The 15,717-nt window shown below is 37.5% G+C and overlaps 1 protein-coding gene across 8 annotated transcripts in view; it reads left to right on the top strand.

Annotated features, from left to right (window-relative positions):
- ZDBF2 (zinc finger DBF-type containing 2) overlaps nucleotides 1-11,389 on the top strand; it is a 43,758-nt gene extending 32,369 nt beyond the window's left edge. For 6 of the 8 annotated variants that reach the window (XM_012446335.3, XM_012446334.3, XM_012446336.3 and 3 more), the window contains one exon: nucleotides 1,463-11,389. In XM_012446335.3, the coding sequence (XP_012301758.2) occupies nucleotides 1,463-8,441 (6,979 nt within the window). In that variant the 3' untranslated portion in view covers nucleotides 8,442-11,389. The remainder of the gene's footprint in view (nucleotides 1-1,462) is intronic. The other 2 variants (XM_012446338.3, XM_012446339.3) reach the window with 2 other exon arrangements.
- The last annotated feature ends 4,328 nt before the right edge of the window (nucleotides 11,390-15,717 follow it).

The raw sequence follows: 15,717 nt of genomic DNA, 5'->3' as shown, positions 1-15,717 counted from the left end.
ATTTTTTATGTATCTGCCTTCTGCAGCTACTTAATGGTCTTAAGAGGCAGCTTATCAGTTTTTGACTTTGCCTTAGTACCTAGCATAGTGCTTGTAATGTAGTAGTAAGTCCTTAGTCCTTAGTAGATGGTTGTTACGTGAATGAATGCTTGCCTGACTTTAAGGATTAAGGCCATGGCAATATCATTAGATCAGCTGGTTATATACGTGAAAGAGCAATCTCTAAAATGCTTTGGGTCAAGCATGTTGTCTTGATACCGGTGGAAGAGATTCAAAGACTGATTTTATAATGAAAGATTTGAGTCTTTTTAAAAATAATGGAATTTAAATTTTTGAATGGGAAATACATAGACATAGACATCATTCATAGGGCACATCCAAAAGTAAGTCTTAAATTGCTCCTATCCTATAATCACTTCCCTAGAGGTAACAAGTGGTGTTACCTCTACACTTCTACAATTGTATGTGCCCTTCTCCAGATACTCTAAATACATTGTTTTTCTTCCCTTCTATTTCACATCAGTGGTAGCATTCTGTGTATTCTTGCTTTTCACTAAAAATGTTTATAGTAGTTGCTTTTTATTTGTATGGATGGAGCTGCTTTATTATTTTTAAAAACCATATTATATTCCATTAAGTACCATTAATTATTAACCAGTACCCACTTGCTGAGTATTCAGGTTGATTCTAGTCATTTCCTATAACCTCTCCCTCCCACCAAAAGTAGCAGTAAATATTCTTGTACATCCTTCATTAAACACATGAGAAAACCAAAAGTGGAATTACTAGGTCAGAGCATATATACATTCTTAATTTTAATAGACATTGCCAAATTGCTCTTTGTAGAGGTTTCAAATTTACATAGAGGTTAACCAGTAACCTTCACAGAGGTTAACTGATCTATACTCCTATGAACAATGTACTAAAGTGCCTATGTCTTTACACCCTCACCAAAACAGTATGTTTAGAATAATAGCTAACATTTGTGAATGCTTACTATGTGCCAACCTGTTTTTTCGTTTTAATGCTCTTTACATGTAACAATTAATTTACTCATCAAAACAATCTCATGAGGGAAAATAGTATGAGATTCCCTTTTTTTTGGAGGCAGAAACTGAAGCATACAAAGTTAAGTAGCATATGTCAAACTTTTTGCTATTTACTACTCTGGTAATCTGATAACTGAAAAATAACATATGGTTTTATTTATTTATTTATTTGTTTATTTTTTCAAGTTTAGGAGCCATTTGTATTTAAGGAGCAATTGGTGGAGCCACCTCCACCTTCTGCAGTAATTCCCTCCCTGTAGTCTGTGCAGTGTTCAGCCTGGGGTGACAGCCTGGATTCCTTGTCCTTTAAGGATAGTCCAGAATAGAAAGAAAATAACATTTATTATGCCTTTATTTTAACATTTTAAACAGATGTTAGAATGTTTTTATGAGTTTCCCCCTTTTCTTTTTAGTTCAACACAAAACGAGACATATGTGAATACTGGGTCATCGTCTGAAGTGGTGCATTCGGATGATGATTTTTCTGAAGAAGAGGAAGAGGATGAGAATGAGGTTGAGGATGAGGATGCTACTGGAGAGAGACCCTCCGAGGCTTCTGAGCCTATTGAAGCGTTGCATTCCAGACCCCATAAGTCTCAGGAAGGCACAAAGGAGGTTTCAGTTCGACCATCAGTTATTCAAAAACTGGAGAAGGGACAGCAGCAGCCTTTGGAGTTTGTTCATAAAATTGGGGCCAGCATGAAAAAATGTAATCCAGTAGATATTGCTCAGGCTACAAATAATGGAAGCAACTTGGTACGCCCCCCAGTGATTTATAATGCTCCTGCTAGTTATTTACCTGAAAGCTCTAATGGTAGACCAGTTACAACTAATTCAACTGGTTTACCACCAGCAGTTCATTTGGATTCAGCTAGCAAATGTGACCCAAACAAAGTGGACAACTATCTTGAACAGCCAGACAGGGCCTCTAGAAATCCTGTGCCATCATCTCATCTGGAAACTTCTTCAGTTTTGCGTCAGAAACCTAAAGAATCAAATAGGAAATCTTTACGTACAAATTCAGATAAGTTGGTTTTGCGGAAAGATGTAAAGTCTCAGGGTAAAACTTTGTCAGCTGGCTTGAAATTCCATGAACGTGTGGGGACTAAGGGCTCATTAAAAGTTAAGTCTCCTTCCAAATTAGCAGTAAACCCGAGTAAAACTGACATGCCTTCTAATAAAGGAATCTTTGAAGATACTATTCCAAAGCATCGTGAGAAATTCTTTTCTAATATGGATCGTACCCAAGAAGAAAAGCATTTGGTTTTTAACAAGAAAGTCTTTTTGGATCAGAAGTGCTCAGTGAGTTCTGCAATGAAATTTGCTTGTAGCTCTTTTGAGTCAGCATCTGATCAGCCCCAAGAGGCTGCACAAGACTTAAATCTTTGGAAAGAGGAGCGAATTGACCAAGAAGATAACTATGAATCTAGAGAATCAGAAATGAGTTTTGATTGCAGTTCCTCTTTTTATTCACTGACTGACCAATCTAAAGTAAATGCCAAAGAAATAAACCTTTCCAAGAAAGTTCGTGCTGCTGTACCATATAAGAATAACAAACCTTATATTTCTGAAGTAAGTTCTGATTGCGACAATGTTCTTCAGTTGGTTACCAACCAATCCCAAATAAGTCTTCAGAATACAATGCGTATTAGCCTGGTTGACCAAAGCTATGAATCTAGTAGTTCTGAAACGAATTTTGATTGTGATGCTTCACTTCAGTCCACTAGTGATGATTACCCTCAACAATCTGTAAAAGAAGTAAACATTCCTAAGGAAGCGCACATTGGTTTGGTTGATAAGAACTATGGTTCTAGTAGCTCTGAAGTAAGTGCTGATTCTGTTTTCCCACTTCAGTCAGTGGTTGACCGAAGTGTCACAGAAACAAAACTTCGGAAGAAGGCTCATACTGGCTTGGTTGATAACTATGGATCGAGTTGTTCTGAAACAAGTTTTGATTGTGATGTTTCTCTTGATCATCCGCAACTGACTGTCAAAGGAAGAAACCTGAAAGGTAGACAAGTCCACCTAAAACATAAGAAGCGTAAACCCCGTAGTGCTAAAGCACATCTTGATTGTGATGTCTCACTTGGGACAGTTGCAGATGAATCCCAGAGGGCTGTTGCGAAGATGCATCTTCTGAAAGAGAAGAATGCTGACCTTATGGATATGAACTGTGAATTCCAGGGTCGTGAAATGGCTTTTCACACTGATGCTCAATTAGTGGCTGACCAATCTCAAGTAGCAGTTAAAGAAATAGACCTTCAGAAAGTGGATGTTGACCTTGAGAATAAGAGTGTTCAGTCTAGCAGTACTTCTCTAAGTTCTGATTCTCCGGCTTCTCTTTATCATTCAGCCCACGATGAGCCTCAAGAAGCTTTGGATGAAGTAAATCTTAAAGAGTTAAATATTGACATGGAAGTTAAGAGCTACGATTGCTCCAGCTCTGAATTGACTTTTGATTCTGACCCACCTCTTCTGTCAGTTACTGAGCAGTCTCAGCTGGATGCCGGAGGAAAAGAACGACACCTTGACCTGGAAGATGAGAGCTGTGAGTCAGATAGTTCTGAAATAACATTTGATTCTGATATTCCTCTTTATTCAGTAGTTGACCAACCTGAAGTAGCTGTTTATGAGGAAGAAACTGTTGATCTGGAAAGTAAAAGTAATGAATCTTGTGTTTCTGAAATAACTTTTGATTCTGATATTCCTCTTCATTCAGGAAATGATCACCCTGAAGTAGCTGTTAAAGAAGTAATTCAGAAAGAAGAGTACATTCACTTAGAAAGGAAGAATGATGAACCCAGTGGTTCTGAAATAAATTCGGACTCCTATGCCCCTCTTCATTCAGTGACTAATTCTCCTGAAGTAGCTGTTAAAAAGCTATATCCTCAAAAAGAAGAGCAGGTACACTTAGAAAATAAGGAAAATGAACCTACCAATTCTGAAGTAAGTTTGGATTATAATATCATGTTTCGTTCAGTGACTGGACATTCTGAAGATCCCGTTAAAGAAATAAACCTTCACAAAAAAGAGCACGTGTACTTAGAAAATAAGAATATTTTTGAAACAGGTTTGGATTCTGATATCTCTCTTCAGTCAGCGATGCACAAACCTGAAGTAATTGTCAAAGAAACATGGCTTCGAAGAGAAAAGTATACTGAATTCCAAGATAGAAGTGCTGAATTCAGTGGTTCAAAAACAAGTTTAGATTCTGGTGTCCCTCATTATTCAGTAACTGAACCTCAAGTAGCTGTTAACAAAACAAACAAAAAGAAGCAATGTATTCTAGAAAACAAGAATTATAAATGTAGTGGTTCTGAAATAATTCTGGATTCTAATATTCCACCTCAGTCAATGACTGACCAACCTCAACTAGCTTTTTTGAGGGAAGAGTATGTTAATCTGAAGGACAGAAACAGCAAATCAAGTGATTCTAAAATAACTTTTAATTCTGAACAACTTCAGGAAGCAGTTAAAAAAATAGACCAATGGAAGGAAGAGGTTATTGGCCTGAAAAATAAGATTAATGAACCTAATACTTATAAATTAATACATGATTCTGATGTTTCTGTCCAGTCTGTGGCTGACCAACCCCAAGTAGCTATTAAACATGTAAACCTCGAGAATGAAAACCATATGTACTTGGAAGTTAAGAACAGCCAATATAGTTGTTCTGAAATGAATGTGGATTCTGGTTTCTTGGTTCAGTCAATAGTCAGTCGACCTCAAATAACTATTTTAGAGCAGGAGCAGATTGAACTAGAAGATAAGCACAATCAATGTTGTAGTTCTGAAGTAAGTTTTGATTCTGATGACCCTCTTCAGTCAGTAGCTGACCGGCTGAGAGAAACTGTTAAAGAAATAAGCCTTTGGAAGGATGAAGATGTTGACATGGAAGATAGGAGGGATGAAGCTAAGGGTTTTGAAATTATGTATGATTCTGATGTTCTTCAGTCAGTGGCTGGCCAACCTGAAGAAGTAGTTAAAGAGGTTGGTCTTTGGAAAGAGCATGCTGACTTGGAAAATAAGATTATCAAACCTACTGATTCCAAAATAAATTTTGATTCTCATGAACCCCTTCAGTCCATGACTAGTAACATTCAAGGGGTCAATCAAGAATTAAATCTTTTGGTGGAGGAACATGTTTGTCTGGATGAGAAGAGCTATGCACCCAGTGATTCTGAAATAATTTATGTTTCAAATATCCCTCTTCAGTCAGTGATTAAACAGCCACACATTTTGGAAGGGGAGCATGCCAATCTGGAAGATAAGAGCAGTGATTCTTGTAGTCCTGAAGAAAGTTCTGATTTCAGTGACTCTTTTCAGGCAGTAGCTGATGGGCTTCAAAAATCTGTCAAAGAAATAAATCTTTGGAAGGAAGACCATATTTACCTGGAAGATAAGAGTTATAAACTAGGTGATTTTGATATAAGTTGTACTTCTCATATTCCTGTTCAGTTTGTGACTGATCAATCTTCTGTGTCTGTTGAAGAAATAAACTTACAAAAGAAGGATCATAATGATCTAGAAAAGAAGAACTGTAAAACCTGTGGTTCTGAAATAAAATGTGATTCTTGTGTTCATCTTCAGTCAGAAGTTGACCAACCTCAAGTGACTTACAAAGAGGCAGACCTTCAGAAGGAAGAACATGTTGTCATGGAAGAAAAGACCAGTGAACCTATTGATTCAGAAATGATGTATGATTCTGATGTTCCTTTTCAAATAGTAGTTAACCAATTTCAAGGGTCAGACAAAGAAACACATCTTCCAAAGGTGGTACTTGTGAATGTGATGCCCAGTGATGGTGATTATGAAGTAATTTCAGATGATACTCCCCTTCAGTTAGTGACTGACCCACCTCAGTTGACTGTCAAAGATATCAACTGTATAAATACAGAATGTATGGATATAGAAGATAAGAGCTGTGACTCTTTTGGCTCTGAAGTCAGGTGTAGTTGTAAAGCCTCTTCTCCCTCAATGACAAGCCAATGCAAAGAGACTTTCAAAATAATAAACCGGAAGAAAGACTATATTATTCTGGGAGAGCCAAGTTGTCAGTCTTGTGGTTCTGAAATGAATTTTAATGTTGATGCCTCTAATCAGTCCATGACTTATGAGTCACAAGAACCTGATAAGAAAATGGTGAAATATATCGACTCAGAAGATAATAGCTGTGGATATAATGGTTCTAAAGGAAAATTTAATTTGGAAGATACTTCTCATCGAAAGACTCACCGAATGCAGAAAGCTCACAAAGAAGCCAACCTTCGGAAAGATCCAAGAAATGCTAGCCTAAAGGGTAAGAGCTGTCAATCTAGTGCTTCTGCAGTGGATTTTGGTGCCTCTTCTAAGTCAGTGCTCCATCGAAGGGCTGATAAAAAAAAACTTTCAAAGTTAAAACATGGAGATCTAGAAAGTGTGAGCCATGAACTGGTTGATTTTGAGATGAATTTTGAGTGTGCTCCCCCTCTTCTGTCTGATAGTCATCAGCCTCAAGAAACTGTTAAGAAACGACATCCTTGCAAGAAGGTATCTTTTGACCTGAAAGAAAAGAACTGTGATTCCCAGCCAACCTCTGTTCCCAAGGTTGATTCTGGAAGGAACCTGAAAAAAGCAAAGGACATCATAGAAGATAATCCTGATGAACCAGTTCTTGAAGCCTTACCTCATGTACCCCCTTCATTTGTGGGGAAAACATGGTCTCAGATAATGAGAGAAGATGACATAAAAATTAATGCTCTTGTGAAGGAGTTTAGGGAGGGTCGTTTCCACTGTTACTTTGATGATGACTGTGAGACCACAAAAGTTTTTCCGAAGGAGAAGAAAAAGGTTACCTGGGCTGACTTGAAAGGTAAGGAGGATACTGCACCAATTCAAGCTCTGTCCGAGAGTGATGATACTGTACGTGATAGTTCAGATATTGATGACTTGTCAGTGGCCTTAGATCAACCATGCCATCGTCATCCTCCAGCAGAGAATCCTTCTACACAAAAGTGGCCTGTGGCTTCTGAATGCCAGACAGCGAACCTCAGCCATAGTACTCAAACCAGTTGTAAGAATTACCCAGTGTTGAAAAGAAAAATAATTAGACAAGAGGAAGACCCACCAAAAAGTAAGTGTTCACGTTTACAGGATGACAGAAAAACCAAAAAGAATGTCAAAATTGGGACAAAAGTTGAATTTCCTGCATCGTGTACTAAAGTTTTGAAGCCTATGCAACCCAAAGCCTTAGTCTGTGTTCTTTCTTCTTTAAATATTAAACTGAAGGAAGGTGAAGGCCCCCAATTCCCTAAAATGAGGCACCATAGTTGGGATAATGATATTCGGTTTATATGCAAATATAAACGGAATATCTTTGATTATTTTGAACCCTTGATTAAGCAAATTGTAGTTAATCCTCCCCTGAATGTAATAGTACCAGAGTTTGAGAGGCATAACTGGGTTAAAATTCATTTTAATAGGAGCAACCTAAACTCCAGCACAGGAGATAATGATGCTGATGGACAAAGCTCTGCTTCAGTGCCTTTAATGGCAGCGCCAGCAAGATATGGATTTAATTCACATCAGAGAACCAGTGACTCTTCTCTGTTTCTGGAAGAATCAAAGGTTCTGCAGGTTCATGAGGTTCCAAAGAAAAGTAATTTCCAGCTAACTTTTTTAAATCATGATATTGTCAGAAATCATTTAAATAATCCAGAATCAGTTAGAAATAAGTTTTTGGAAAGTAAAAGTAAAAAGAAAATTCATGGAAAGAAGGTAACAGCTAGTGGTAGTAAGCTAGGTTTTCCCAAAAAGGTTTGTAAACCAATTATTCCTCAGAAAAAAACCAGAAAAGCTTCAGAGAAACAATCAGCTTCAATTTGGACCAAACCAAGTGAGGTAATTAGAAAGTATATGTTTAAATACTCTGCTTTTTTATATCATAGATGTCAGTCTAGGTATGCTTTTTTTGGAATGTATCCGAAGAAGAAGAAAACTGTTGTCGGTAGGCTAAAGAAGGCAAAGAGAACAGCTAACATGCTTTCAAACTCCTCAGTTCCACCAGCTGGTGCTGAAGAGCTGTCAAGCGCTATCGCAAATCCTCCTCCGAAGCTACCTGTGCATTCTTCTAGACGTGGACGTTCTTCTAGACCTGCGCTGCCTTCTAGACCTGCGCCTTCTTCTAGACCTGTGCGTTCTAGACCTGCGCGTTCTTCTCAACCTGTGCGTTTTTCTAGCCGCATTGCCAAAAGGGAGGAGGAGAAGAAGAGGAATGAAAAATGCCAGAGCCAAAAGAAAATTTCTTCTGGACCTGTGAGAGCATATGATCTGAGAAGTTCATCTTGTTCACAACCTTATGAAAGAATGATGACTCGGCTAGCAAACAAATTGAGAGGTAATGAGGTAAAATAGAAGTTGTTTTTGTGTTCAGGCCAGTTGAGGGTTCAGTACTTCAGTTCAAATATATTTGGTACTTTGTGCATACAGCTTTCCCAACTTTGGTGAGAAAACTAAACTTGAACTATTTTGCTATAAATATTATTTTTCAGAATTTTTATATTCATTTAAAATTAGTGTTTAGAGTCCTTTCATTTTAAGATTCAAAATGAACCTTACATTTTGTCCAACATTTTCTGTAGAAGACCTTCATCTTAATTTATGTCACAAAATAATTTAGCAGAGTATATAGAATTTTGTCCCTCAAATCATATCCCACTTATTTTTTTATGATTATCTCTCTCATGCCAGCAAATTTAATATTGTAAGAATGAATATAGCAAACTTAATTAATGCTATATTATTACTTTTTAAAAATTGGAACAAACGCATATGTGCCTATATTCTTTGTGTTTCAGAGTGGCATTGTCAATATAGTATTCTAATTAGACAATTATAAAGAAGGAACTATAATGAATTATGTCAACTTTTGAGTGGGGTTGACTTAAATGAACACAAACAAAATATAATTTATCTTTTTAAAGCATTCCAGAAAATGAGATTCCATAATCTTTAATACAGTTTTAAAAAATGGCCTGGTGGTTTTTTTATGCATAACACGAACTCCTGCTTCATTTAAATTGGATCTGCAAGGCCAGGCACAGTGGCTCATGCCTGTAATCCCAGCACGTTGGGAGGCCAAGGTGGGCGGATCACCTGAGGTCAGGAGTTCAAGATCAGCCTGACTGACATGGAGAAATCCTGTCTCTACTAAAAATACAAAATACTAGCAAGATGTGGTGGGGCATGCTTATAATCCAAGCTACTTGGAAGGCTGAGGCAGGAGAATCGCTTGAATCTGGGAGGCGGAGGTTACGGTGAGCCGAGATGGCTCCGTTGCACTCCAGCCTGGGCAACAAGAGTGAAACTTCATCTCAAAAAAAAGTAAAAACAAATTTAAAAAATTGGATCTGCAAGTCTCTACTTTGTCATTTGGACACATGCACACATACAGTCTCTGTAGTTTTTTTGGGTTAGCCTTTTAGATCTTAATGGGGAAAATAATTTCACCCATGTATTTAGGCATTCCCCCCGCTCTTTGTTTAACCACCTTTACTCCCCTCTCCACATGAAGAGTTGGTGGTTTAATATGAAAATCCAGGTTACTTTGTGGCCTTATCTCTTAAAAATGGTTTAGACATTACCATATCATTTTTTAATAGCTTGAACTGAAATTATTGGCTTGGTAATATTTGGGCAGGCCATTAATTCTCATTAGAAAATTACTTAATATTTCAAAAAATTGAATAAAACTGGTAACCTCTGTGGCAGCCTGTTTTCCAAGTGGAAACCTGTATTTATACATTAGTTTGTCTTAAGCTTGTTAACAGATTTTAACAGTTCAAATAAAAGATGTTAATGAGATGCAGTTTGAGTCTGGGATAGTCAGAATATATCCAGAATCTTTAGTCAGGTGGACTGGTTGAGTTGGTACAGATGCATTGAGTTGTCATTCATTCATGTTGAGCCAAGATCCTGGCTCTCCTATCATTAATGTTAAGGGGAAACATGAATTCCAACTATATTGTATGACTGCCATATTTTATTGAAACTAAGGTCAATGTTAAACCATTATCTTGATTTCAGAATTTAAAATGTGTTACCTTAGAAATAATGAAATGTAGTATAACAGTTGGTTTCTAAATGTAGTTTTATTTCAGGGGCCATTATTTAACCTGTGTGTATGCTATGATGGAGTTCTGTTGTGATTTCTGTACTTCTAAATTTAAATAGTAATTATGTTTTTAAAAAAGACAAATGTTTGTGTTTTTAGTTGCAAAGCAGCATATATCACATTTCCTTCAACCTTGCCTCCTCATATACAAATATATTTTCACTTCTCTTCTTAAAAGATCACTGTGAGCCACTATTTCAAAATAATCCTCCAATTTTAATTTAGGAACAGAGCTTTGTCCTACTGACAAGGAAATAGATAAACAGCTGATATATAAAATATTCTACTTGTGGGTATTGGTGTCTTTGCCCCCTATGGAATAGACACATAGTTCCCTTAAATATTATTAATAGACATTCTGCATTCTTTCAGTGTAAGTTTAAAAGCAAGAGCTCAAATGGAAATAGTACATGTGATATGTCATAGCTGTTGTAATTACATCATGCAGAGAGAACAGCTCTTATAATTCAAGTAATCAAAATTTCAAGTTATAAAAATGTTGCGATTTTCACATTGGAAGCCCTTCTAAGTACCATTTTCAGTGGGGGCAGGGAGAAAGCTTATATTTAAATTTTATATTACCAAACATAAAAGTACAGTGCAGTACTGATGATTTTGTTTAAATTTTTTGAAATGCTTACTAAGTTCTTATAATCATGATTATTTTAGACAAGCTTGAAATTGTAAAACTTATAATTTAAGTTAAATTGGAAATGAATTACTTTCAGAATTTGGTAGGATACAAGATGTGCCCCTTTGTCTAAATAAATGTTGGCTTAATTTGCAGATTAGATAAAGCAATTGATGTTTTTGTGTATTCAAGAATGCATTAAATTCTTTTAATAGTAAAAAGTCAAATTACAACCATAATGAGTATTTTATTAATCTTGTTCTTGTTCAGTATCTTGCATAGATTTTTATTGTAATTGTCCTGAGTTCTACAGTATGTGGACAATATTGTGTGAAGTGTGTTTTTGCATTTGTGCATTTAAATTATTTATGTAACTAGGGCTCTGAGTAACACTTTTTTTTTGTTAAAGAAAAGCTATATTTAAATATTCAAATAATTATATATTTCCATGTAAAACTAATGTGAAGACTAATGTATTTTTTATATTGCAATGTAAAAGCTAAACTTGTTTTTGATGTTATCAAGATAAAATTTATTAAACCTTGAAATTTGTCTCTGTTCCCTTTTCATGTTAGAAACTTTTTTCTGGGAATACTTGAAGAATAAGAGAATAATGGCCTGAGTGATAATAAATGAGAGAATGTAAATGTTGATGTCAGTGAGAAAATAGTTTAACCAAAGATATACAGATTATATTCCATGCAGTAGTTATTTCAAAGGATCAAAATTAAACTATTTATTTTTCTGGTGGAGTGGTGAATTAGCAGCTTTTCACTTTGTGTACCTGTATTGAAAGGGCTCATGGTGGGGCTCAGTGGCTCATGCCTGTAATCCCAGCACTTTGGGAGTCCGAGGTAAGTGGATCACGAGGTCAGGAGATCAAGACCATCCTGGCTAACACGGCGAAACTCCATCTCTACTACAAATACAAAAAATTAGCCTGGTGTGGTGGCACGCGCCTGTAGTCCCACCTACTCTGGAGGCTGAGGCAGGAGAATCACTTGAACCCGGGAGGTGGAAGTTCAGTGAGCTGAGATCACGCCACTGTGTTCCAGCCTGGGAGACAGAGCGAGACTTCATCTCGAAAAAAAAAAAAAAGAAAAAAAAGCCCCATGAACAAGAACAAGATTGAGTTCATGTTTGACACCTACTGGGAAGGTAGAACTTGGGAGCCTCCACTACCACAGCATATGTTATAAGAGACAAGAAAACATGGGAAAGTGCACATGTGTCAGTGAGGTAGGTGCCTTTGGCCCCAGTAGTATTGACTTCCAGAGTTTGTTGGCCTAGATGTTATTGTCAGGATGAACAGCATCCTAATTTTTTTTTTTTTTTCTTGAGAAAGAGTCTCCCTCTGTCATCCAAGCTGGAGTGCAGTGATGCAATCTCAGCTCACTGCAACCTCTGCCTTCTGGATATAAGTGATTCTTCTGCCTCAGCTTCCCGAGTAGCTGGGATTATAGGCATGTGCCACCACACCCAGCTAATTTTTGTATTTTTATTTTTGTATTTTTTTTATTATAGTTTAAGTTCTGGGATACATGTGTTATTTTTTTTTATTATAGTTTAAGTTCCTAGGGTACATGTGTAAAACACACAGGTTTGTTACATAGGTATACATGTGCCATGCTAGTTTGCTGTATCCATCCTCCTGTCATCCACATTAGGTATTTCTCCTAATGCTATCCCTCCCCAATCTGCCCACCCCCTACTATTCCTGCTGTAGCCCTCCACCCCCCTACAGGCCTTGGTGTGTGATGTTGCCCTCCCTGTGTCCATGTGTTCTCATTGTTCAACACTCACATACGAGTGAGAATATGCAGTGTTTGGTTTTCTGTTCTTGTGTCAGTTTGCTGAAATGATGGTTTCCAGCTTCATCCATGTCCCTGCAAAGCACATGAACTCATCCTTTTTTATGGCTGCATAGTATTCCATGGCATGTGTGTGTCACATTTTCTTTATCCAGTCTATCATTGATGGACATTTGGGTTGGTTCCAAGTCTTAGCTATTGTGAACAGTGTTGCAGTAAGCATATGTGTGCATGTGTCTTTATAATAGAACGATTTATAATCCTTTGGGTATATACCCAGTAATGAGATTGCTGGGTCAAATGGTATTTCTATTTCTAGATCCTTGAGGAATTGCCCCACTGTCTTCCACAATGGTTAAACTAATTTACTTTCCCACCAACAGTGTAAAAGCCTTCCTATTGCTCCACATCCTCTTCAGCATCTGCTGTCTCCTGATTTTTTAATGATCACCGTTCTAACTGATATGAGATGGTATCTCAATGTGGTTTGGATTTGCATTTCTCTAATGACCAGTGATGAGGAGCTTCTTTTCATATGTTTGTTGGCTGCATAAATGTAGTATCTGTTCATATCCTTTGCCCACTTTTTTATGGGTTTTTTTTTTTCCTTGTGAATTGGTTAAATTCTTTTTTTTTTATTCTTTTTTTTTTTAATTGCATTTTAGGTTTTGGGGTACATGTGAAAAACATGCAAGGTTGTTGCATAGGTGCATACGTGGCAGTGTGATTTGCTGCCTTCCTCCCCTTCACCTATATCTGGCATTTCTCCCCATGCTGTCCCTCCCCAACTCCCCACTCCCCCCCAACAGACCCCCGTGTATAGTGCTCCCCTCCCTGTGTCCATGTGTTCTCCTTGTTCAACACCCACCTATGAGTGAGAACATGCGGTGCTTGATTTTGTGTTCTTGTGTCAGTTTGCTGAGAATGATGGTTTCCAGGTTCATCCATGTCCCTACAAAGGACACGAACTCCTCGTTTTTAATGGCTGCATAATATTCCATGGTGTATATGTGCCACATTTTTCCTGTCCAGTCTATCATCGATGGGCATTTGGGTTGGTTCCAGGTCTTTGCTATTGTAAACTGTGCTGCAATGAACATTCGTGTGCATGTGTCCTTATAGTAGAATGATTTATAATCCTTTGGATATATGCCCAGTAATGGGATTGCTGGGTCAAATGGAATTTCTATTTCTAGGTCCTTGAGGAATCGCCACACTGTCTTCCACAATGGTTGAACTAATTTACACTCCCACCAACAGTGTAAAAGTGTTCCTATTTCTCCACATCCTCTCCAGCATCTGTTGTCTCCAGATTTTTTAATGATCGCCATTCTAACTGGCGTGAGATGGTATCTCAATGTAGTTTTGATTTGCATTTCTCTAATGACCAGTGATGATGAGCATTTTTTCATATGTTTGTTGGCCTCATGTATGTCTTCTTTTGTAAAGTATCTGTTCATATCCTTTGCCCATTTTTGAATGGGCTTGTTTGTTTTTTTCTTGTAAATCTTTTTTAGTTCATTGTAAATTCTGGATATCAGCCCTTTGTCAGACGGGTAGGCTGCAAAAATTTTTTCCCATTCTGTTGGTTGCCGATTCACTCTATTGACTGTTTCTTTTGCCGTGCAGAAGCTGTTGAGTTTGATCAGGTCCCATTTGTCTATTTTGGCTTTTGTTGCCAATGCTTTTGGTGTTTTGGTCATAAAGTCCTTGCCTATGCCTGTGTCCTGAATGGTTTTGCCTAGGTTTCCTTCTAGTGTTTTTATGGTGTTAGGTCTTATGTTTAAGACTTTAATCCATCTGGAGTCAATTTTAGTGTAAGGTGTCAGGAAGGGGTCGAGTTTCTGCTTTCTGCATATGGCTAACCAGTTTTCCCAACACCACTTATTGAACAGGGAATCCTTTCCCCATTGCTTGTTTTTATCAGGTTTGTCAAAGATCGGGTGGTTGTAGATATGTTGTGTTGCCTCCGACGCCTCTGTTCTGTTCCATTGGTCTATATCTCTGTTTTGGTACCAGTACCATGCTGTTTTGATTACTGTAGCCTTGTAGTAGAGTTTGATGTCCGGTAGTGTAATGCCTCCCGCTTTGTTCTTTTTGCTTAGAATTGACTTGGCTATGCGGGCTCTCTTTTGGTTCCATATGAAGTTTAAGGTGGTTTTTTCCAGTTCTGTGAAGAAGGTCATTGGTAGCTTGATGGGGATAGCGTTGAATCTGTAAATTACTTTGGGCAGTATGGCCATTTTCACGATATTAATTCTTCCTAACCATGAACATGGAATGTTTCTCCATCTGTTTGTGTCCTCTCTTATTTCCTTGAGCAGTGGTTTGTAGTTCTCCTTGAAGAGGTTCTTTACGTTCCTTGTTAGTTGTATTCCTAGGTATTTTATTCTCTTTGTAGCAATTGTGAATGGCAGTTCATTCTTGATTTGGCTCTCTTTAAGTCTGTTATTGGTGTATAGGAATGCTTGTGATTTTTGCACATTGATTTTGTATCCTGAGACTTTGGTGAAGTTGCTTATCAGTTTCAGGAGATTTTGGGCTGAGATGATAGGGTCTTCTAGATATACAATCATGTCATCTGCAAATAGAGACAATTTGACTTCCTCCTTTCCTAATTGAATACCCTTTATTTCTTTTTCTTGCCTGATTGCTCTGGCTAGAACTTCCAGTACTATATTGAATAGGAGTGGTGAGAGAGGGCATCCTTGTCTAGTGCCTGATTTCAAAGGGAATGCTTCCAGCTTTTGCCCATTCAGTATGATATTGGCTGTCAGTTTGTCATAAATAGCTTTTATTATTTTGAGATACATTCCGTTGATACCTAGTTTATTGAGAGTTTTTTAGCATAAAGGGCTGTTGAATTTTGTCGAAGGCCTTCTCTGCATCAATTGAGATAATCATGTGGTTTTTGTCTTTGGTTCTGTTTATGTGGTGAATTACATTTATAGACTTGCGTATATTGAACCAGCCTTGCATCTCTGGGATGAATCCTACTTGATCATGGTGGATAAGCTTTTTGATGTGCTGTTGCAATCGGCTTGCCAGTATTTTATTGAAGATTTTTGCATCTAT

Source organism: Aotus nancymaae, unplaced genomic scaffold, assembly GCF_030222135.1.
Source record: "Aotus nancymaae isolate 86718 unplaced genomic scaffold, 86718_ANA_hifiasm-v0.15.2.pri h1tg000008l, whole genome shotgun sequence".
NCBI lineage: Eukaryota > Metazoa > Chordata > Mammalia > Primates > Aotidae > Aotus > Aotus nancymaae.
Note: the sequence above shows the minus strand (reverse complement) of the source record. Positions and strands in the feature narration are given on the sequence as shown.